Consider the following 22,311-nt stretch of genomic DNA (forward strand, 5'->3'; position numbering starts at 1 on the left):
GAATCAGGGGAAATTTTATTCAGTGTGAAGTTTAATGTGAATTTATCTAATTCCACACTTATGGACCACTATGCGAATCAAAACTCAGTTATCTTTCAAAATTCGCACTTCTCTGAATTTTGCAATGGGGTTCTCCAACCCCCTGAAATGCATACAAATGGGGAAATATCTACAAATGCATTGTATTACATAAATTACTTGAAAATGTGTATTTTAGGTACAAATGTATACAAATATGGATGTCTTTGAAGAAATATGGACTAAAAATGCTTTTGAATTGTCATGTGAACTTAAAAAAAATGTTGATAGTTTAGTATGGACCAAATTTAAGACTGGAGAAATTCTCAAAGTTTGTGACAAAGTGAAAATTGGGTGGGTGGGATAAGAAAACAAGAGAAACAGAAATGGACAAATTTGTCCATCTCTAGTGGGGATTTAGTTCAGTAGCAGAGTGCAAAAGGTCCCGGGTTCAAATCCCAACATCTCCTTGTTTGGTTATGGGCCATCACTAGCAGTAGAACAGCCCTTCCCAATGTGATGCCTTCCTGAGGTTTTGGACTACAGCCCCCATCAGCCACATGGCTAGAAATCAGAGATCATGGGGGTTGTAGTCCAAAACATTGATGGCCTTGTAGGCCCCTTCCAACTCTACTATTCTATGATTCTATGATCTAGAGGCCCCCCTCAGTTGGGAAAGGCTGTGGTAGAGCTTCAGATTTACTAGCAGGAGGAGTCAAGTTCAACTTTCTGGCCAGTAAAAAGATTAGGAAGGGTGCCGAGAAAGGAAAAACTGCCTACGGTGTTGTGGTCTGAGGAGACAATAATAGATGAGATAGATCACTAATTTGGCTCAGTATAAGCCAGTGTCACATTTCCTCATTTTTAAAAACAGCACCAGTCATGACTGCATCTGAACGTGGGTCATTCAGGAGAAAATACATCCGTTTTATGCAACCAGACATGTAAGGCGTTATCCTATGCATGTTTAGACAGGGGGGAAAAACCACCTCATAAACCCCAGCATTCCAAAGCTAGCCATGGGAGTTGTAGGACATTTTCTTGTCTAAACATGCATAGGATTGCATCCTTAAATAATAAGGGCAATTGTTGGGCACAGCACCGTTGGAAAGGGTTGTCCTGGTTGTTTTAGATTGCTTTGAGTTTTTGGAATTGTAACTAGTGCTTACAGCAGGGGTGCAGAACCGGAGGCCCAGAGACCATATCGGGGCTTCTTGAGGTGCTGATCCAGCCCTCCTGGGTTCTCCAGATGGTTCTCTGACCACCAGTTGTTTCCTGGCTTCTCTGTAGTATTTTCAGTGGGGGCTGGTGGCTCTGATGTAAGTGGGGCAGTAAATCTGCTCCAGGGTTCAGTCAGAACCAGTCAGAACTCTGAAGGAGCTTTTGAGGGGTTTCCCACCTTAGATAGCTTCTTTAGAGTTCTGACTCGTTCTGACTGGAGCAGATTTACTGCCCCACTGACATCGAAGCCATCAGCCTCCACTGAATATTTTACTTTATTTGGTGCTGATTCAAGACCTGGTTTTGCCTGATGCAGAGTCCAAATATATCCACTCTCTATGAGGGCTGGCCCTGATTCTATGTGTTTATTTAGATTATTTATTTATTAGAAAATGCAAAATTCTTAACAAATTAAAACAAGATGCCATCTAATACAACAATAAAACCATAGAAAGCAATGCTCTTTACTGGCCGAGCAGCAGCCAATAAAGCCACACAAAATCAGTTTGACACATGAAAACATCGAATAGACAGGTCTTTTAAAGGCAGTTCAAGAGGGCCAAGATTCTGAATTTTGGGTGGATCTCAGCAGGGTCCCGTCTTTTTATCAGGTAACTTTCCTTGGTTCGATGACCTTATAGGCCCCTTCCAACTTACTATTCTATGATTCTATCATTCTCCGTGTCTTCTCTGCGTCAAACATCAAGAGGTTTTGTGAACTGAAGGTTCAGAGATGAACTTTCTGAACATGTGGAGAAGACATGTGGAAAAGATAAAAGGAAGAGTTGCACGAAGAGATAAGGGTTGGACGTTTCGGTGAAATATTCCTTTAATCCGCCAATGCCTTGCAGCTGGGCAGACGCATAGAGAAGGTCTTTACTGCTTTTAATACCACAAGGAAACCAGATCATTGCACGGTACGGTGAAGCCCCCCGCTCCTGTCTGCCTATTTTCTGGGTGTGCTGCACCTTCCCCTGCCTCCACGTTAGCCTTCTAAAAAAACCTGGGCTTGGAAATTGTGTGTTCTTGTGATCATGCTTAGTTCCACCCTGTGTTTTAGCCTTTTTATCTCTTGCCCCTTCATCTTATTTCTTCCCTATCTTCTTTATATGTGGGTATGTTTGGGGGGGGGGGGGAAGTTTCGCCTGTTGGATTTCTGCCTGCCAGGCAGTAATGAAAAAGGGAACATTGACTTTCTTGAGGCATTGTGAGGTTGTCTATTTCTCTGGTGTGGATGAAGGAGCTATTGTGGGCAGGTTCTGCTTACAGTTGGGGGAAATGCAGTCTGCACGAGCTCAGAAGCACTCCGATTTTCACATGTCTGGAGATAAATCCTGGCATTATAAATATATATATTAATTTATCCATTCATTTATTTATGAAATTTATTACCCATTTTTCATTAAATAGTAATCTCGAAGTGGGGGTACAAACCCACTAAAACACAGTAAAATCATACAATATTGACCGATGAAACAATAAAACAGGTCATCCTTGGTTGCAACAGAACCCTATATGCAACCGATATCCCCATAGTTCCCCCCCCCTTGGGCCTGCTCCCCACCCACCCACCCGATGAACAGAACGGGTGGAATTAACAGCGTTACCACCCCACAAAGCCACTTCCTCTATGAATATAACCGTTGCTTCTTCTTCATTTTCAGTATTTCTCCACTGTCACCACCTTCTCGGTTTCATTCACTCCTTCCTGCTCAGCCAAGCGAAAAACTGGGGAGGAGGAAGGCAGCACTGGGACTTGCCAGGAAAGAGCCTTCCCTCAAAAGCGGGGACCGGTCCCACCCTTGCTGGAAGCCATCCTAGTAACAGGTAGAATGGAGCGGGGTGGGTGGCTGGGTGAGTAGCGTATTGGGCTACAACAAAACTGAGGAGCATCCTCTGGAAACGTGATCGGGGTAGGGAAAGGTGGGGTGTATCTGCTGAATGGAAAGGCGTGCTGATGTGTCCCCCCACCCCCGAATTGTATTGACTGGGTTTTCATCCTTCCCTTCCTCCAAGGAGCTCAGAATGGCTAGGGTGGCTTCCAGTTTATCCTCACAACAATCCTCTAAGGTAGGTTAGGTTGAGAGATCATTAGTGATCGTTCATTATCTAGCCAGCCTCATGGCTGAGTGGGAGTTAGAACCCGGGTGTGAATCAAAACCTTGACATGCTGCACTAGGCTTCCTCAACCCAGCTCTCGCCTGCAGTGTTGGACTGCAACTTCCATCACCCCAGCCAGCATGGCCATGCTAGTTGGGGATGATGGGGGTTGTAGGCCAACACTGCTGGAGGGCACCAGGTGGGGGAAGGCTGCACTGTGGCATAGTGAGATTACGACGTGTTAGCATAATTGGGCTGGCAGAGCAGAGGAGAAGGGTGGCAGCGGCAGGCAGATAACACATTTCCCCAGGGTTGGCTCAACCATGCAGCAGGGTGAAGCCACCTGCTTCAGACAGCAGTGTGAGAGAGGGATACATCTAGGCAGGAACTGGATATTTCAAAGCGTTGGCCCTAACAGGAGGGGAGGGGTCGCATGGCACCACTTCAGGTAGTAAAACATCTTGGGATTGCACAGCATTATCAACTAGATGGCATGTGAAGTTGCTACTTTTTTGGGGGGGCATCTGGCAAGGCTCCTGTGTTTGCAACAGATGGGTCACATGCAGAAATTCAGCAGATGCAGTATGCTTTTGTGCTGGGTGGTGGCGGTGGGACTGATGAAGCTGGCAACCCTACATAGCTTTCATGAGAGCGATAACGGTCTCCAATTCAACTGCCTCCAGTGTTCTGGCCCTATTACTTCTAACCCTCATAAGCTAGACTGCTTGATAGTTTACAGCAAAGTTGTTTTTTAAAACAACAACAACATTTATTTAATTCAAATTATGTTTACGCTATCTTATTTAAGGGTGGCAGGGCTCTTGAGTAGATGGGTGCTAAGGTTTTCCTTAATGGGTTTTGGCCACCTTTCTTAATAACTTCCCTGCTCATAAATTATATTATTATTATTATTATTATTATTATTATTATTATTATTATTATTTTGTATCCCGCCTTTTCCCCAATACTGGTCCTCAAAAAGAGCATGTGCCACAAAGCTTCTGGATATTCTTCATCATTCTTCTCAGTAAGTCCCCTTTTTAAAGCCGCAAAAATGGAGTGAAAGTGCCCACCTTCGCTAATGTTCCCCACGCTCCCGCTGAGAGCCCCCTCAGGCTTGCTTCAGAAATGACAGAGAAGTACCGGCAGATGCTCGCAATGGGACTCTGCGTCTTCCGCCTGCCTTTCCTGTGTAATGTTTCAAGTGGGGACTCACACGTCCTTCATGGGGAGATGTGAGAAGTCACCTTTTCTGTGATGCACAGGAAAGGCACAGAGAGGAGACACACAGGTCCTCTCTGGGATTGTCATTCCAGAACATTCCACCGACTGAGGGCCGATCCTGTGAGGCAACAGGGCGAAGCAACCGGCTTCAGGCGGCGCACCGTGAAGTGGGTGGGAGGCAGCGAATAGATGAAAGCAGGAATTGGGTGTCTGTCTGAATGGTGCAGCAAGAAGGGGGTGGGCATATGGGCTCTGCTTCAGGCAGAAAAAAAATGTCTTAGGCTGGCACTGACTTGAAAATTCAGCTTTCTTTTTCTTTTTAAAACGTTTCTAGCCTTTTTAATTACAAAGATATCACAGAAACATTTGAAGGAGAAGTGGCGGGGTGGTGGTGGAGGAGAGGCCCTTCGGCCCTCATGACTCAACTGCCACCTGGTCCCTCCCCTCTCCGTGTGCCCTCAGCAGGCAGCCATTTTACGGGACTCAGAGAGCCTTTTTTGGCTTCCTCTGACCCAGTCGGGTTGTACGTTTCCTTCATTAGTTGCCTCCGGTTAGGTTTTTTCTACCGAAGGGGGAAAAGAAAAAAGCAAGAAAGGCAGAATAGAAATATAATAAACAAAACAAATACAAAAGCAGCAGCAGTAAATAAGTAAATGAGTTTATACTCTAAGTGGCTTCAGAGTCAGACCAGGATACCCAAATGATTGTCCCCTCTCATTTTCAGTCCTGAAACTATGTCAGATTAACTGCAGCACATTTTATGTGCCCCAGTGAAAGAAGGATATATTAAGGGTGGTGTTTTACCAGGGGAAAATACAAAATAAAAATAAAAAAAAGAAGCAGAGGACTGACCCTAACAAATAAGAACTGTCAGACTATATGGAAGTATACTTGCTTTCGGCTTCTCCTTCTTTGTCTTCTGCCCCAAAGACCCAATCCACAAGCATCTGATGAATTCTTGGCCCTCAAATGTTCATGCCGCAAACAAACTGTTCCACTTCCAACTAACACTCTCGGGACTCTTTTACTGTGTTTACTCCAAAGTCTTCCTAAGGAGTCACCTTCCAGAACTCTTTGCCCAAAACTTCCATCTTCCCTAGGGTGACCATCTGGAAAGGAGGACAGGGCTCCTGTATCTTTAGGAGTTGTATAGAAAAGGGAATTTCAGCAGGTGCTATTTGTATGCATGCATCACCTGGGGAAATTCCCTGCCCTCTTTTGTATTTGGTCATGCTAGGCAGGACCCTTGCAGATTAACTGTTGTGAGGCAGAGGGAATTTCACCAGGAGCTGTGTGCATAGAAATGACACCCGCTGAAATTCCTTTATCTATACAACTCTTAAAGATATAGGAGCCCTGTCCTCCTTTTCACATGGTCACCCTAATCTTCCCCAGCTGGCATAGATGTGTGCCTGCTGTTTAGGGTTGCTGGAAGTTATAGTCTAATGCATCTAAGGGGCACCATTTGGGGAAGCCTGTTGTATACCACGAGAACCAGCTTTTTCTCCTTTAGATAGCAAACCTTCTATTTCCTTTTTCTCCCCCTGGCTGGATAGCATCCACGCATATATCTTCTTAATACATTTATATCCCCTTTTTTCCCTTGCGAGGAACACAAGGCAGCTTACGTAGATCTCCCGCTCTCCATTGCATCCTCAAAAACAACCTGTGAGGTAGGTTAGGCTGAGAGCCAGTGACTGGCCCAAAGTCACCCAGTGAGCTTCATGGGCAAGTGGGGACTAGAACCCTGGTCTCCCGAGTCCCAGTCCAATATTCTAATCACTGTTCTACACCACATTGGCTCTCATGGCTGTGTCCACGTTTTAGGGCACCGATGGCTCTGGGGCTGCTTCCAGACGAGGCGTTTGTTATGCAATTGCCCTGCCTTGTTCACAGGATGCTTACAGGGGGTCCAGATGAGGTTGTCTTCCACTTGGACCCCTCCCATGTTTTCTTGCCTTTTCCTTGCCAGAAAGAATCCATTAAGGTGGGGGAGAGAGAACAGCTGCACAGTGTCATTTGTGTAGTAGTGTTAGAGAACTCCCCATCTAAGACAGGAGCCTTGAACCTCTTTCAGTCCAAACTGAATTTCAAAGAAGCTTTTGGTATGTACGTGTGTGTGTGTGTGTGTGTGTGTGTGTGTGCATTCCAGCAGTGGGAGGAGCTGCAGGGAAAAGTAGCAGGGTCATCAATACCCCAAATGTCTGCACTGTTGAACTTAAAGCTCTTACTTTAAGTTGAACTGCCACTAATCAAGGCTTAGGAGAGGCACCTTGGATAGCTCCTTTAGAGTTCTGACTGGTTCTGAGTCAGAGGTTCATCAGATGAGCATTTTAGCGCACACTCGCTACTGCCCACTTACGGATGTGCACGTGTCCTTTAGACGACCATGTCTGCCTCCTGCACACCTCCCACTCCTTCCACTTTTTTTTTGGTAGCAAAATAGATCCCTTTTAATCCATTAAAAAAAGAATGTGGCATGATCTCCTGTTGTGCAGGAAAAGCAGTGAGATAAAAAAAAAACGCCCCCTGAATGGGTTCACATGGTCTTTGTTTACTTCTGGGCAAAAAGAGGAAGTAATGAGGGACAAAAGTGGGGGCAGAGAAGCGACCATAAGAAACACGATTTCTCGCTGTGTTATGAGGCTGTCAAACGCAGTGCGGGATCACCGTCCCACAGGCATCGGAGCCACCAGCCTCCACTGGATTCAACACTCCTAATCTAGGCACACACTGGGACATTTTATGCTTAGTCAAATTAACATTGGGTTACTTTGTCCACAATGGCAGAACGGGCCCTGAGTCATCAGTACATGTGATGTTAAGAGTGGATTCCTAGGATACTTTTGGAATCCATTTAACATCACAGCTACCGTTGACACTGGCCTATTCTGCCATTGTGGAGGAAACGCCGTAGAAATATTCAAGGAGAAGTGAAGTGGGAGAGGCCTTTTCCTTCAGCCCACATGACTCAATTGCCACCTGGCCCATCCCCTCTCCATGGGGATGTCTACACGGGTTCTTTACCCTGACCTAAACGCACCGATTTCCATTTCAGGACACATGACTCATCTGCCCATTTAACACGATAATGCGCATATTCGTACCGCGACTTATGGATCAACGTCCGAGTTTGCACCGCATTATAGCTATGTGTCATTGAGGGAGTTAAATCGCATTTTGACATGTGGGCGTAGCTTTATTTATTTATTTATTTCATTTCTATACCACCCAATAGCCGAAGCTCTTTGGGCGGTTCACAAAAATTAAAACCATGAAGAGCATAATAAAACAACCAACAATTTAAAAACACAAATGCAAATACAATATAAAAAGCATGACCAGGATAAAACCACACAGCAGAAATTGGTTAAAATATGAAATTAAAACAGCAGAGTTTAAATTTAAGTTAAATTAGGTGTTAAAATACTGAGAAAATAAAAAGGTCTTCAGCTGGTGACGAAAGGAAAACAATGTAGGCGCCAAGCGAACCTCTCTGTGGAGCTCGTTCCACAGCCGGGACAAAGTGATTGGCCGATTTCCCGCCTTCCCACCTATCGCGTCCTCCTCTGCTCCCTCGTTCCTTCATGCCGTTTTCATATTGAATTATATGATTCTGCAGAGCTCCGCAGATAAGAGCTTATAATATTAAAACAAAGAGGGGGGAACGGGCAGCCAGAGGGAGGAGATGAGTTCAGACCTCCTCTCTTGAGCTGACCACCTTTCCACCCGTGCCCTGTGCTTCTCCTGCCTTTGGAAAACCTTTTCTTTTTTGAGGGTTGTCCGATGCAACGTGCTGCTCCCCCCCCACTAGCATCCTCCTCTGCTGCCTCATTCCTTTCTGCCCACCCCCCCGAGCTCCGCAGACAAAATTTATAGCTTCGCTTGTCTATACTCCATAGCACCTGGTGAAATTTCCTCTTCTCTTATGGATCTCTTATGGATGTTGATTGCGCTTAAATCCACAGATTAGCAATTTTATTATCTATATATCCCTCCCTTTTTCACTATACTAAGCCCCAATAACCCAATTCTGTTCCCCTTTCAGAAACCAACAAATAACAATCTAGTATCTTTAGTGGTTTTGTAACACTCCCTCTTTTTTATCCCTACTTTGTCCTGTTTTATATAATGGTGTATCTTCTTGTTTTATATTGGTCTGTTGACTGTAAATAAAGAAATACAAATACACAACAGTTAAAGCTGCAGGTGCCCTGCCCTCTTTTAAATCTGGTCACTCTAGTATAGCTTCCGCACTTTAAATGTTGTGATAAAGAGGGGATTTCACCAAGTTCTCCATATATACAAATGACACCTGCTTTAATTCCCTTTTCTATTCAACTGTTAAAGATACAGGAGCCCTGGCCTCCTTTTCATATGGTCACCCTATTTCTAGCCTTCTTAAGTACAAAGATATGAAACATTTAGCTATCATATATTTTTAATCATTCTGTTGTTAGTCTACCTTTCCTTCTTAAGGCTGACTGCATCCATAGTGGATTCCAGAGCCTCCTCCTTGCTTTTCTGTTTTGCAGCCTTATACCTCTCTTTCTTGGCTTCATCCCATGTACCTGCTTCCCTCAGATTATCTCTGTAGCGCTAAACTTTCACGGTTGTTGTTGTTGCTGTTTTTGCTACCAGGCGACAGCGATCCTTTGCATACCAGGAAGTGTTTAAGGGGGGAAATGTAAAAAATCATTAAAAATCAACGGATGACCCAATTCAAGTCAAATTTGGTATGCTTAAAGCTCTCCCTAATATCTATTACTGTGCCAATTTTGGTGTCTTTATCTTTAAAGCTTACGCAGATGTAAGCATTTCTTTAAAATCCTGCTCCTGCACCCCAGTGGCAGCTCAGAAGATACGCTCAAAATGTAGGGGCTAAATACCGCAAATCTTTTTGCTTTATTGCACAATTAAGGCAGGATGCATGGGAGTACTTCACAATCAAAGCAGATTATAAGGTGGAAAACTTCTGAGTCCTTTGCATGCAATTCGCAGTGATTGCACAGTATAACGCTGGTGTGATAAAGCTCTCTGTCTGGTCTCACTCTCTAATCTGCTGTCTGTTAGGGTTGATCCAGGCTTAGTCATACTTAAGAGTAGACCCACTGAAATGATTTGGAGTTAAGTTAGTCTAGGTGCAGTCCCATTGCCGAAGTCTGGATGCAACCCTGTGCCTTTAAATTGGCTGATTTCTTTTTGGAGGTGGTTGTTTTAAACTCTTGTTCTATGCTACAGAATAAAACAAAAGAGTTCCTTCCGTTTTAACAAACTAACCAATGCAAAGAATACAAAGTATGTCAACAGAGAACCTTGCAACATTTCAGAGCTGAAACTAGGGAATCATTTCCCGGGCAGCGCTCAGCCCCGTGTCCCTTTCCTGAAGCTGTGTCAGGCCCTATTGCAGTAGCACCTTTGTGCCCATGCAGTACATTTGCATGTTGGAGGCAGAAAGGAGAAAAATGCCGCCACTTCAGGGGATTTCATTTCTTGAAAGCCAGAGGAGGAAGCGATAGCCTGAAGGATATCAACTCCAGGTCACCAGCGAGGACACCACTTGCGCTGTTCTTCTTTAAATCTCCCTAGACTGAAAGAAGGATGTATTAAGGATGGTGTTTTACCAGGGGAAGGCACACCAAAAAAAGAAAGCAAGAAATGAAGAACCAGGGGACTGTCCCTAAGAAATAAGAACACTCAGAATATATGGAAGTATACCTGCTCTCGGGTTCTCCTCCCTTCTCTTCTGCCCAGAAGCCCCAATCCACAAGCATCTGTTGAATGTCCCGGTCCCCAATCGCTCATGGCACAAACACACCGTTTCCAACTAACTCTCTGGGGACTGTCTTTTACAGTTTCGTGCACAGCCCTGCCCAACCTGGACCCCTCCAGAGCATTTCACCTGTAACTCTCATCATCCCCAGACAACATGGATTCAGGCCTCCTGACTGGGGATGATGGAAGTTGTAATCCAGCACAACTAAAGCACACCAGCTTGGGGAAGCCTGCTGTATAGCACGTACATCAGCTTGTCCTCGTCCTTTAGGTAGCAAACCTTCTATTTCCTTCCTCTTTTTTAATGACGTACTGTAGGGCACAGCCTCAAGGCCTTGTGCTCTTGGGTAACATCTCCCAAGTCTTTTCAATTTTATTTATTATTATATTTAAATCTTCTTCTTGGAAGGAATGCAAGGCAGCTTACGTGGTTCACCTGCTCTCCAGTTTATCCTCAAAAACAACCTGTGAGGTAGGTTAGGCTGAGAGCCAGTGACTGGCCAGGGCAGGATCTACACTACTTGGTGGGAACATGGGAGAGGGCCTTCTTGGTGGCTGCTCCGGTGCTCTGGAACTCTCTTCCCGGGGAAGCTAGGCTGGCTCCCTCCTTGATGGGCTTTCGGAAGCAGGCTAAAACTTTTTTGTTCCAACAGGCCTTTGGAGAATAGTCTGGCCCTCCATCTATGTTAATGTCTTATGATTTTGTTGTGTATTTTAAATGTTTATGGTTTTGTTTCCCTCCACATGTATATTTTAAACTTTGTAAGGCCGCCTTGAAGCCCAGCATTGGGCAAAAGGCGGGATACTACTACTACTACTACTACTAATAATAATAATAATAATTTAAAGCACTTTAAAGTGCTTTATAACAGTTTTGACAACTGTTGGGGCCCAGGAGACACTGCATATACAGTTGTCAAAACTGTTATAAAGCGCTTTAAAGCACTTTAAAGCAGTAGAGTAGATCTGGCCCAAAAGTCACCCAGTGAGGTTCACTGGTAATTGGGGCTAGAACCCTGGTCTCCCAAGTTCCAGTCCAATACTCTAATCACTGTTCTACACCACATTGGCTCTCATGGCTGTGTCTACGTTTTAGGGCACCGATGGCTCTGGGGCTGCTTCCAGACGAGGCATTTGTTATGCAATTGCCCTGCCTTGTCCACAGGATTCTTACAGGGGGTCCAGATGAGGTTGTCTTCCACTTGGACCTCTCCCGTGTTTTCCTGCCTTTTCCTTGCCCGAAAGAATCCATTAAGGCTGGGGAGAGAGAACAGCTGCACAGTGTCATTTGTGTAGTAGTGTTAGAGAACTCTCCATCTAAGACAAGAGCCTTTGAACCTCTTTCAGCCCAAACCGAATTTCAAACCTTGTTTTGTTTTGAGTGGGGGTTAATTCCAGCAGTTGACAGAGCTGAAGACAAAAGGGACAGGGCAATCAATACCCAAAATGTCTGCATATTTCAACTTAAAGCTCTTACTTCCATTAATTAAGCTTTAGGAGAGGCATTTCAATCTTTTAGAATGGGGCGGGGGGGGGGGGGCGGGGAACTGTTCCAAAACTGGGAAAGCAACAGATGATCAGTGGTCAGAGGAAAGATGGGTGAACAGGGAATGGGGTGTGTGGGGATAGCCATCTGGAGAACCCCAGAGGGCTGGATTGGGACTCCAGGAGGGGTACTTGGCCCTCAGGCCTGCGGTTCAGCAGATGGAGCCTGGTGGCTCCAATGTCCATGGGGCAAAGAATCAGTCAGAACCAGTGAGAACTCTAAAAGAACTCCCCAAAATGCACCTTGGATAGCTCCTTTAGAATTCTGACTGGTTCTGACTGAAACCCAGTGCAGAATCCCACTGGCATTGGATTCAACACTCTAATCTAGAGGCATGCTGGGACATTTTATGCTTAGACAAACTGAGATTGGATGAACTCCTCCACAATGGCAAAATGGGCCTGAGTGATGGGCCTCAGCAGGTGCCCAGCAATGCCAACTTGTGGCACCACCTCCAGACTTGGAACTGCGAGCTGCAGGACTGTGCTTGGGCCCAAAGAATGGGGAGTTGTCAATTGTTGGTGGTGATGGGGAGAGATCTGTGTCAGGTGTGGAATGGAAGCACAGTAGGATTGGATAGCAAGGGATAAGGTTGAGATGTCAACAATGGTTCTCCTTCTATTGGCTTCCTAAAGGCTACTAGTCCTAATAGTTATGTGCTTCCTCCAGTATCAGGGCCAGTATGCTGGGGAACATGTCCTGCTTGTGGGCTCCAGGTCAACAGCTGGTTGGCCATGATGTGAACAGAATGCTGGGCTAGATGGACCCTTGGTCTGATCCAGCAGGGCTCTTCTTATGTTTCCTATCAAAACGAGTTGACTTAGGAGTGGAAATCATGGGTGGGGAGATTTTGTCCCTCCTCCAACCTGTTTGTGGTCATCAGCCCTCATCACAAGGCCAACCTCAAGGGTAGACATAGTTGGATATGAGCCACTGGCAAGAGCACTCTAAAGTTATTGTTCCTCTTCATCAGTGCAACCTACTTGTCCACCTGCCAACCGAGAGAATGCTGGTGGTGGTACGAGGAGTGGCAGATGCCACAGCTGACTTGCTCCCTGTTCTCAAGCAAGCAAGTGGAAGGAGGAGCAATCGCAAGGGGGTGAGAAGGCAGGCTTACCGAGTGAGGGACCCCATAGACCGTGGCTTGCCCAACAGCCCACCAAAACCTGGATCCGGAACTGCCTGATCAAGGTTGAGGGGTGGTGTCGCTCCAACGGCTACGGCAGACCTATTTTGCAGACCCGCTCCTTGAAATCTTTAAAAACAAACTACCTCTGCAGAGTTGGAATATGGGACTTTTTGAATGCACCTGACCCCCGAGCCTGGAAACGTTCTCGATAGCCTTCCCCCACCGGGCATCTTCCAGACATACTGGTCTACAACTCCCACCATCCCCAGCCATGGCTGGGGATGGTGGGAGTTGTAATCCAGCACGTCTGGAGGACACGGGGTTGGGGAAGGCTGGTCTGCGATGTGGTGAAATTAAAACTGAAGGGGGAAACCTGGATCATGGCCGCATGATCACACATGAACACACATGATCACACAGGCCACAGTTGCTCCCCCTTGCCCAAATCTGCCCATCTCAGCTATCAGCCTGTGCCACACCTTCCTCTTGCGATCCTTGACTTCCGTTTGCCCGTTAGGCTTGCTTCCCTGCGCCCCCTCCTTCTTCTTTTCATTATCACTTTCAGTTCCTTGTTGGGCTTCAAATTAGATATGACTTGAAGAGGCCCAGTGACGGCGTCACTACTTATGGCCACCCCACACCCTTCCGGGATGGTTATCACTATGGGGTTCTGCCCCAGGCAGTGAACCACCAGTGCTCCTGTCCCTATTCCTTGAGATTACCCCTGGTTAGGGTGACCATATGTAAAGGAGGACAGGGCTCCTGTATCTTTAACAGTTGTACAGAAAAGGGAATTTCATCAGGTGTCATTTGTATGTATGCAGCCCCTGGTGAAATCCCCTCTTCATTGCAACATCTAAAGCTGTAGGAGCCCTGCCCTGTTGTGTATCTGGTCAAGAGGACAGGGCTCCTGCAGCTTTAGCTGTTGTGATGAAGGGGGAATTTCACCAGGGGCTGCATGCAGATAAATGACACCTGATGAAATCCCCTTTTCTATGCAACTGTTAAAGATACAAAAGCCTTGTCCTCTTTTCCATATGGACACCCTACCCCAGGCACAGAGCTTTCATTTTATAAGCTCTCCCACATCTTCCATCTCTGTAATTGCCAGTGGAAGCTGGTGGCTCCAATGTCAGTGGGGCAGTGAACCCGTTTCGGGTTTCAGTCAAAACGCTAAAGGAGCTACTCTACTCTCTTAGAGTTCTCACTGGTTCTGGCTGTCTGCCCCACTGAAATCGAGCCACCAGCCTCCATTGGTATTTGTCACATGATCCCCACCCATCTAGATTTGTATGCAATCTTCTCTTCCCTTCCTATACTCTGTTCGTATCGTATTCATTGCAACACAGCCAGCGATATTAATACGAAAGCAGGACACGCCAACAAACCATATCCCCAAAATATACAGTGGTTTGCATCCAAGCTCTGCCTTCTATTAACAGAAAGGGTCCACTCATCCGTGCAGTATTTTCAGGGGGCTGGAGAGACTGCCATAGGGAGGACGGGGAGGGGCCGAACTCCATACGACGTGGGAGTTCTCTGTGATCAGATCTTCCATGATCTTCTTTAAAGCTTAAAGGTAAATGCCCGCTCTGTGTGTGAGTGTGTTTATGTGTGTGTGTGTGTGGGGGGGGTGTATCTGAACTCATTTGAGACAGCAAGGCTTGGAAGGTTGGCCACTTATGCATTGCCAAAGAAAAGAACACAAATTTTCATAAAATTTGCATATACTAATTAACATGGCAGATATATTCATATAATTTAGCACACGCAAAATCTATGCAAATCCATGTTCTCTTGGTGCTGCAGTGGCGTTGCCCACCCCAGGATTGGGGTTGCCCACTCTTGTCCATCTCTATAATTTAAGCAAAAACAACATCTCCTCAAAGTGAGGAAGAAGACTGTGACGAGGTGTGCCTGCTCAGTCGTCTGCCCAGGTGCCAGGCGGGGATGGGCAGACCTCCCATCCATGGTCCTTCCTCTTTCAGCTCAGCGTGGACCAGACAGCTCTTCAGAGGAGGCCTTCAAATAGAGGACTCTAAAGTAGGGCACCTGACCACCTGAGGCATTGGGTGGGCTTGCCCCCCTCCACCACACACACACACACACGTTCTCCCAGTCAAAATTAGGGTGGCCAACTGTCCCCTCTTTTGGAGAGCAGGCGGAGGGCAGTCCTCTATTTGAAGGGCTGTCCTGTGCATTCTGGTTTACAGTTAAAGAGCCATTGGAAGGGATGAAGTGGCCCTTCAGCACTTGGCAGTTGGACCGCAGACTGAGCGGCCACACAAGTCACCCGGTTGGCCATCCTTGCTATGGTGAGACGTCTTGTGTTTCTATTTAAATGTTATTTCTAAATTTGCACCTATACATATAAATGTGTAAGTCCAAATATTTTGCACACTGGTGCCCTCTTCTGTCCTCTTTTTTGGTGATGCGTAAGTGGCCGTCCACGTCAAAATCTCCCCCAGGGATGCTATTGGCGGTTCAGTTCAAGAGATGTTACCGACCAGCTAAACAGTGCAGAGGCAATGATGAAACAGCCCCTCTGAGGCCCAGTGCTGCAGCCCCAAGGCAATTCAGACCCCCACCACCACCACACACACACATCTGCTCTGATATCAGCACAGCCTACCACAGATCTCCCGCGTCGCATGTAACTTGGCCCTGAAGGGCTGCCATTCCCCCGTAGAGAGAGCGTGCCTCTTGCAGAGTTCCACAATCGTGGTGGAAGCGCCAAGAAGGCGGTGTGGAGGGGCAGAGCAGGGAGACTGGGACGTGCAGGAGGCTTGGCTCAATCCAGCAGGCCCTTGGAAATGATGGGGATTATTGGGAATTCACACCTCCTGTTAGAAAGGCAGTTAGCAGAGAAAAAACAAAAGGCGGAACAGAATGAGCATTCACCTGTCCTATATGCACACAAGGCTAAAAACCTGACCACACCCTTCTTTAGCGAAGTAGTTTACTCACAATATGCTTGCATAAAGTATGTAGGTACAGCGTAGACTTTCAAGAAACACGTTTGTTCAGTCCAGTTCTGTTCTAGAACACTGGCAGGAGCAAGAGAGCAAACTCAAGGGCTCCCAGCAATGGAGGAGGTCAGAGAGAAGGCGGTGTGTGTGTGGGGGAGAGAGAGAGAGAGAGAGAGAGGAAGGGAAGGAATAAATCACAGGAAACCGCACTATAGGCCATAGAGATCCTAAGGCCAGCTGTGGCCTAAATTCCCATGAACTAACTGCAACTCTGCCCCTTCCAGCAACTTGCAGATGAGGTTGCAATATTCCCAAGAGTAGCATCCATGGCTCAACGCTGCCCGGTGCCTGCATGAGTAGAAATGTTGAGTGAAAGCAGCCATGAGCACCATAAGCTCAGGCTTATACCATTAATGGCATGTTTAGGAAGCGTTACTGAAACAAGGGAGGCCCAGTCTCAAAAAGCCGAACGCTGTGCTATTGTGCAGAATTGCAGGAACATGCTGTCCATGGGACAACTCACGCAAACATTTTAAGGTGATGAAAAATAGGTTGCAGTCATCATCAATAAAAAAAGCCCCCTTCTGAGCACAGGGTGCAGCTGTTTTAATGCATAGCCACAAACCAAGGCCAGATCTACACGAAGCAGGATATGGCACTATGGAAGTGGTATGAAAGCGATATATGTGGAGGCAGGATCTACACTATTGCTTTATAGTGTGGTGTAGTGGCGAGAGTGTCAGACTGGGAGTTGGCAGATCCAGGTTCTAGTCCCCACTCAGCCATGGAAACCCACTGGGTGACTTTGGGCCAGTCACAGACTCTCAGCTTAACCCACCTCACAGGGTTGTTGTTGTGAGGATAAAGTGGAGAGGTGGAGGAGGATTATGTATGCCGCCTTGGGTTCCTTGGAGGGAAAAAGGCGGCATATAAATGTAATAATAAAATAAGTAAATAAATAGCAGTGTTGAAGTGCGCTGACAACTGTTTGGGTCATGACACATTCCATATATCGCTTTCATAGTGGTTTCATGGTGTTATATCGTGCTTCGTGTAGCTGTGTCATGGGCCCCAACAGTGGTCAGTGCACTTCAGTACCACAATAAAGCAGTAGTGTAGATCCTGCCCAAGTTACAGCATTGCCATGAAGTTTTTCAAAGCAGCTCAAGCGTCAACAGGGTGAACTGTGGTTGTATGGTGACAGCGATAGAAATGGGTGTATCATGCTGCAGAAGGAGGAAATGAGCTCTCAGACAGACCTCATCGAACCCACTCGAAGATGAGTCTGTGAAACAGAAATCTTGGCCCCAATCCAGATATTGCCATGCCCAACCATATGAGAAGTCCTGCTGGATCAGACCGAAGGCCCTCAAGTCCAGCTTTCTGTTCCCACAGTGGGAAGCCCACAAGCAGTTCCCGAGAGCAATCGCACCCTCCCACCAATCTTCCCCAGCAACTGGTGTACAGAGGCCTAATGCTTCTGATACTGGAGGCAGCACACAGCCATCAGGACTAGTAGCCATTGATGGCCTTCTCCTCCGTGAGGTTTTGCACGTGTCCTGTGATCCAATTAGAAGCAGATGGTGATGTGCATGCCCATCCATATTGATACACCTGGATGGGCATTATGAGATGTGTCTCCATAAAATCTGTGTATGGTTTTTCCCAATCCAGTAGGAAGATCCATGCTCAGTAGCGTCCTGCTTCCTTGCTGGACTGGGCTATTTCTGCCTCTCATACTACAGACCCCAGGAACTGAAGCTGCTTCTGGACATTAGTTTGACAATTTCCTCCATTTTCTTCTCAGGTTGTTCTTCACCTCTGCTCCGCACGTTGCTATCTGAAAAAGCCCTCAACTCTGCCACTATGAAAACGTCCAGATCCCTTCTCCAGCAAATAATGGGTTACAACATGCCCTTTGGCTTCCTTATACTTTTTACCCTGGGCACAATTGTGGATGGAACTGACCTCACAAATACCAGTCAGAATACGAACAGCATTGATGCCACAGCAACGCCTCTCCACAGCACTATTTTACTTGGAACCGAATTGGATGAAAGCACTGCACCACAAGGTACACCTGCTCATTCCTTGGAACCTGGACCTATTCACTCCACAATCGACAGCAAACGGATGGATTTAGCAGTCAAAGAAATTACAGATGTGCCCCCGGTGACCACACCTTTGGTCTTAAGCAAGAAAACCACAGTGACAAAAGCTTCAGTCACCCCCATCCCGAAAGTGGCTCCAGTTTTCCTAAATGACACTTCAGCTGAACAGGGAACTATTGTCAATATTTCAGTCAGCTCCACCCCTCCTAGCCACGTGATCATCACTACCGAAGAAACCACTAGAAAAATCACCATTGGCAAGGGGAAGGCCTTTGTGGGACCACCAACTTCAGCTGATGTAGTGACAGAGAAACCGGGACAGGCCTCTACTGGAACAAAGGGAACTATCAAGGAAACAGGCCCGGGACAGATTAAGGAGACAACAAAGACACCAGGACACCGTGCTGTCACAACACATGATACCAACAGGCGTAGTCCCCTGCTCTCGACCACGGAGTCTACCACGAAAGGACCAGTGACTGGTTCATCCAGCGCAACTTCTTCAGGGAATAATAATATTGGAATAGTCTTGGCCATCGTCTTCTGCGTCCTGGTGCTTCTGGCCGTCGTGGGTTTTCTGTATTTCAGACGCCGGCACCGTTCCGGCTCTACCGATTTCACACCAGGGTGGGCAGGGAAGGCGACACTACCAGATGATGCGGCTTTAGATAAAGACGTAGAGCAAGGGGAAGTGAACGCCGGGGAAGGGGAGACGAAACGCAATACCCTTGTCACGTTCTTTGGCAAGCGTCAATCTAGGGTGCCCTCAGTAGCCATGGAAGACATGAGCGAGAAAGGAGGGAGGGAGGAGACGGAGCAACTGCTTGACAAAGGTGCTGGTGGAGACCCCAATCTGGAGGGATCTGAGGAAGCCAATGGTAAACTTAAAGAAACCACCACGCCATCCCCTCAGGAGGCCTCCTCCACTTCCAGCAAACCAGGAGGAGGCACCTCCTCCTAAACAACGAGCATAGGCCGCACCCCTTCTTAGGCTCCTCCCACAGTAGAATGCTGCCGCGGCCTACACTCCTTCCGCTAGGTTAGGGTACTCCAGCTGCTTATCTTCACCCCGTCCCTTGGTCCATTGTGTGCGGATGGAGGAGTGAAAGAGTCCCTTGCACCACCATCATTCAGAAATGTCTGACCACATCCTTTTTCCTGTTTATATGGCCTATGTAGGGGAGAGATGAATACAGAAAGAAATCAGGAGATCTGTTTCCCCAGCCATCTCCGGCTCAGACACACCAAACCTCATTTTCTTCGAGAGGATTAGGAGTTTGATTTAAGTCTAAGTTTTTGGTGAAGATCTGTTTGGAGGGGGGGCATATTCTGAGGTTTAGGTGGGTGTGTTTAGCAGGGGAGGGAGAGAAAACTTAAGGCCATGAGGAGGAGGGAAGTTGTGGTGGAAAAATAAGCATTGTTGCAGCTTTCTGTTGTAGCAGAAAGTTTTGAACACTGTTTTCATAAAGAAAGCAGAAAGTTTTGTGGGGATTTTTTTAACACATTCAAAGCTGATAAGCTTTCCTACTAACTCAAAATTTAATCCTTATTTCAGCCTTCCACCAACCAGGTGCCTTTCAGATGTACTGGACTACCATCACTCCCAATCAGTGTGGCTGGCTGGGGATGATGGGAGCTGTAGTCCAACTCAGGGCACCCGGTGGGGAAGTCTGCTTGATGCCCAGGCAGGGAGGCATTCTCCATGATAGCTGGAAGCAAAATGTACATAGGTCTATGCATACTTTTCTTATTTAATTCAAAGCATCCTGCAATGCTAAGTCCTTTGCATCCTATGATAAAGTACAAATTTTCAAGCAGCTGGTCGCTTTTTTCCTGACTAAAGGAGCTTTTGAAAAATATAGACGCAAAGCAAGCTATTAAACAGAAGTGAAATTTTTTAGGAAAAGCAGAACATATATTCTACTATATAAGGAAAGAAACCATAAAATAGCATTTTAACCAGTGTTATATCCTCCTAGCTTCAGACATTAAAGTCCTGCCTCTGCCTTCCTCAGTATATATAGTGCATATCAGAAGCCTCGATAGGTTAAACTAACTCGTCTTGTTAGACAAGTCTTGTTTCTAGGAGAACATTCTTTGATCTTGAATGATGTCACAATCCCATATGGTATATAATAATCAATCACGTTAGTCGGTTCACAAATGGATAACTAATATACAGATGACTCACATGTAGAGTGGCAGAAATTCCAGTCCAACCCTACACATGCCTACTCAAAAGTAAGTCGCACTGACTGAATTCAGTGAACGCTACTCCTAGGTAGGTTCATACAAGGTTGCAACCTGAACGGGGCTACATGAATTCTTACTAGCCAGGTCTCCAGGAGCTATTCTAGTATATAGAAGCTCTTGATTTCAAGTAGTCATAACTCTCATCACAATGACAAGACAAGCCAGGATGACTAAAGGCAAACATGTATTTTGAATGCATTATCAAGAGGGCTAGAGAGTAGAACTGTGGGACAAGTTATCTGTTGGTTGGGGATCCTAATCCATTTTAAAAAGCAAGGAATTAGAATGTTAATCTGTAACAGCAAACACAACAGCAACGAAGAGTCTTGAGGAAATGACTTATGATTAATTATGCCACGAGCTTTTGTGAATTATAGTCCACTGAATCAGATGCATCTGAGGAATTGTGGGCTCTAGTCCACGAAAAATTGTGCCATAATAAATCTGCTAGGCTTCAAGGTGTCACAAGATTCTGTATTGTTCTTGCTGGAATCAAGAGGTAGTAATCATCTTGTACTAAGGAATACAAAACAATAGTATGATCAAAAAAATTAATATGCAGTAAAGGGATATTTATTTGTATTATACATTTAAACTGAATGGATTGTCAGGGCTTTTTCTAAGATGGAGTGGGCAACTTCTGGCCCTCCAGATGTTTTAGGTGATGACTCCCCTGATCCCTCACCATTGGCTTTGCTGACTGGGGCTGATGGAAGTTGTAGGCCAAAATATCTGGAGGGCTGCAAGTTGCTCACCCCTGCTTTGAGAGAGATCCTTATTGCAGTTTTCTGAAGGGGTTAAGACACCCTCACAAAATTATAGATCCCAATGTTTCTTTGGCAATTATTCTGCTTTTACTCCAATTGCACCATTAGGGCATAGACCATGATGACGTTCTCCTGAGCAAACTCCATCCGGAGCCGTGCAAGAGTATGTGAGCCGTTATCATACTTGCCTTTCTCCTTCATCCAGCTTCTTGATAACTCCCTGTAGTGTTCATTGTATATTCTGTTGTCAATTTTGTCCTTTTTGGAGGCAGAGATTTAGTTTTATGTACGTGTGAGGCTGTATTAAAGTAAATTCTGTATCAACCAATCAATAAAAAAATAACTTCATGTTAATTTTTTGGAGTCCAATCAGTTCTGACAATGTAACTTTATCGTTATTCAAACCATGCTGTAGCAATGGGGGAGGGGGGCCTGGAGGGCTTGGTGCCTCAGGGTATTCTTTAGGGCAGGTTTCATAGAATCATAGAATCATAGAATTGCAGAGTTGGAAGGGGCCTACAAGGCCATCTAGTCCAACCCCCTGCTCAATAAAGGAATCTACCCTAAAGCATCCCTGGCAGATGGTTGTCCAGCTGCCTCTTGAATGCCTCTAGTGTGGGAGAGCCCACAACCTCCCTAGGTAACTGATTCCACCGTCGCACTGCTCTAACAGTCAGGAAGTTTTTCTTGATGTCCAGCCAGAATCTGGCTTCCTTTAACTTGAGCCCGTTATTCCGTGTCCTACACTCTGGGAGGATCGAGAAGAGATCCTGGCCCTCCTCTGTCTGACAACCTTTTAAGTATTTGAAGAGTGCTATCATGTCTCCCCTCAATCTTCTCTTCCCCAGGCTAAACATGCCCAGTTCTTTCAGTCTCTCTTCATAGGGCTTTGTTTCTAGACCCCTGATCATCCTGGTTGCCCTCCTCTGAACATGCTCCAGCTTGTCTGCGTCCTTCTTGAATTGTGGAGCCCAGAACTGGATGCAATACTCTAGATGAGGCCTAACCAGGGCTGAATAGAGAGGAACCACTACCTCACGTGATTTGGAAGCTATACGTCTATTAATGCAGCCCAAAATAGCATTTGCCTTTCTTGCAGCCATATCACACTGTTGGCTCATATTCAGCTTGCGATCTACAACAATTCCAAGATCCTTCTCATTTGTAGTATTGCTGAGCCAAGTGTCCCCCATCTTGT

At 46.2% G+C, this 22,311-nt stretch overlaps 1 protein-coding gene across 3 annotated transcripts; it reads left to right on the top strand.

Annotated features, from left to right (window-relative positions):
• Positions 1-2,048: 2,048 nt before the first annotated feature.
• Positions 2,049-21,467, top strand: SPN (sialophorin). 3 transcript variants are annotated; one of them, XM_063137723.1, is made up of 3 exons: positions 2,049-2,156; positions 2,904-3,066; positions 17,790-21,467. In XM_063137723.1, exon 3 carries the CDS (start codon positions 17,849-17,851, stop codon positions 19,052-19,054), a length of 1,206 nt encoding a protein of 401 aa, XP_062993793.1. In that variant the 5' UTR covers positions 2,049-2,156; positions 2,904-3,066; positions 17,790-17,848; the 3' UTR covers positions 19,055-21,467. The 3 variants fall into 3 exon arrangements, with proteins under 3 accessions (XP_062993793.1, XP_062993794.1, XP_062993795.1); XM_063137724.1 differs by lacking the exon at positions 2,904-3,066 and having other exon boundaries at positions 2,070-2,156; XM_063137725.1 differs by lacking the exons at positions 2,049-2,156; positions 2,904-3,066 and adding an exon at positions 14,524-14,592.
• Positions 21,468-22,311: the final 844 nt, after the last annotated feature.

This window comes from Elgaria multicarinata, chromosome 11 (assembly GCF_023053635.1).
Source record: "Elgaria multicarinata webbii isolate HBS135686 ecotype San Diego chromosome 11, rElgMul1.1.pri, whole genome shotgun sequence".
NCBI lineage: Eukaryota > Metazoa > Chordata > Lepidosauria > Squamata > Anguidae > Elgaria > Elgaria multicarinata.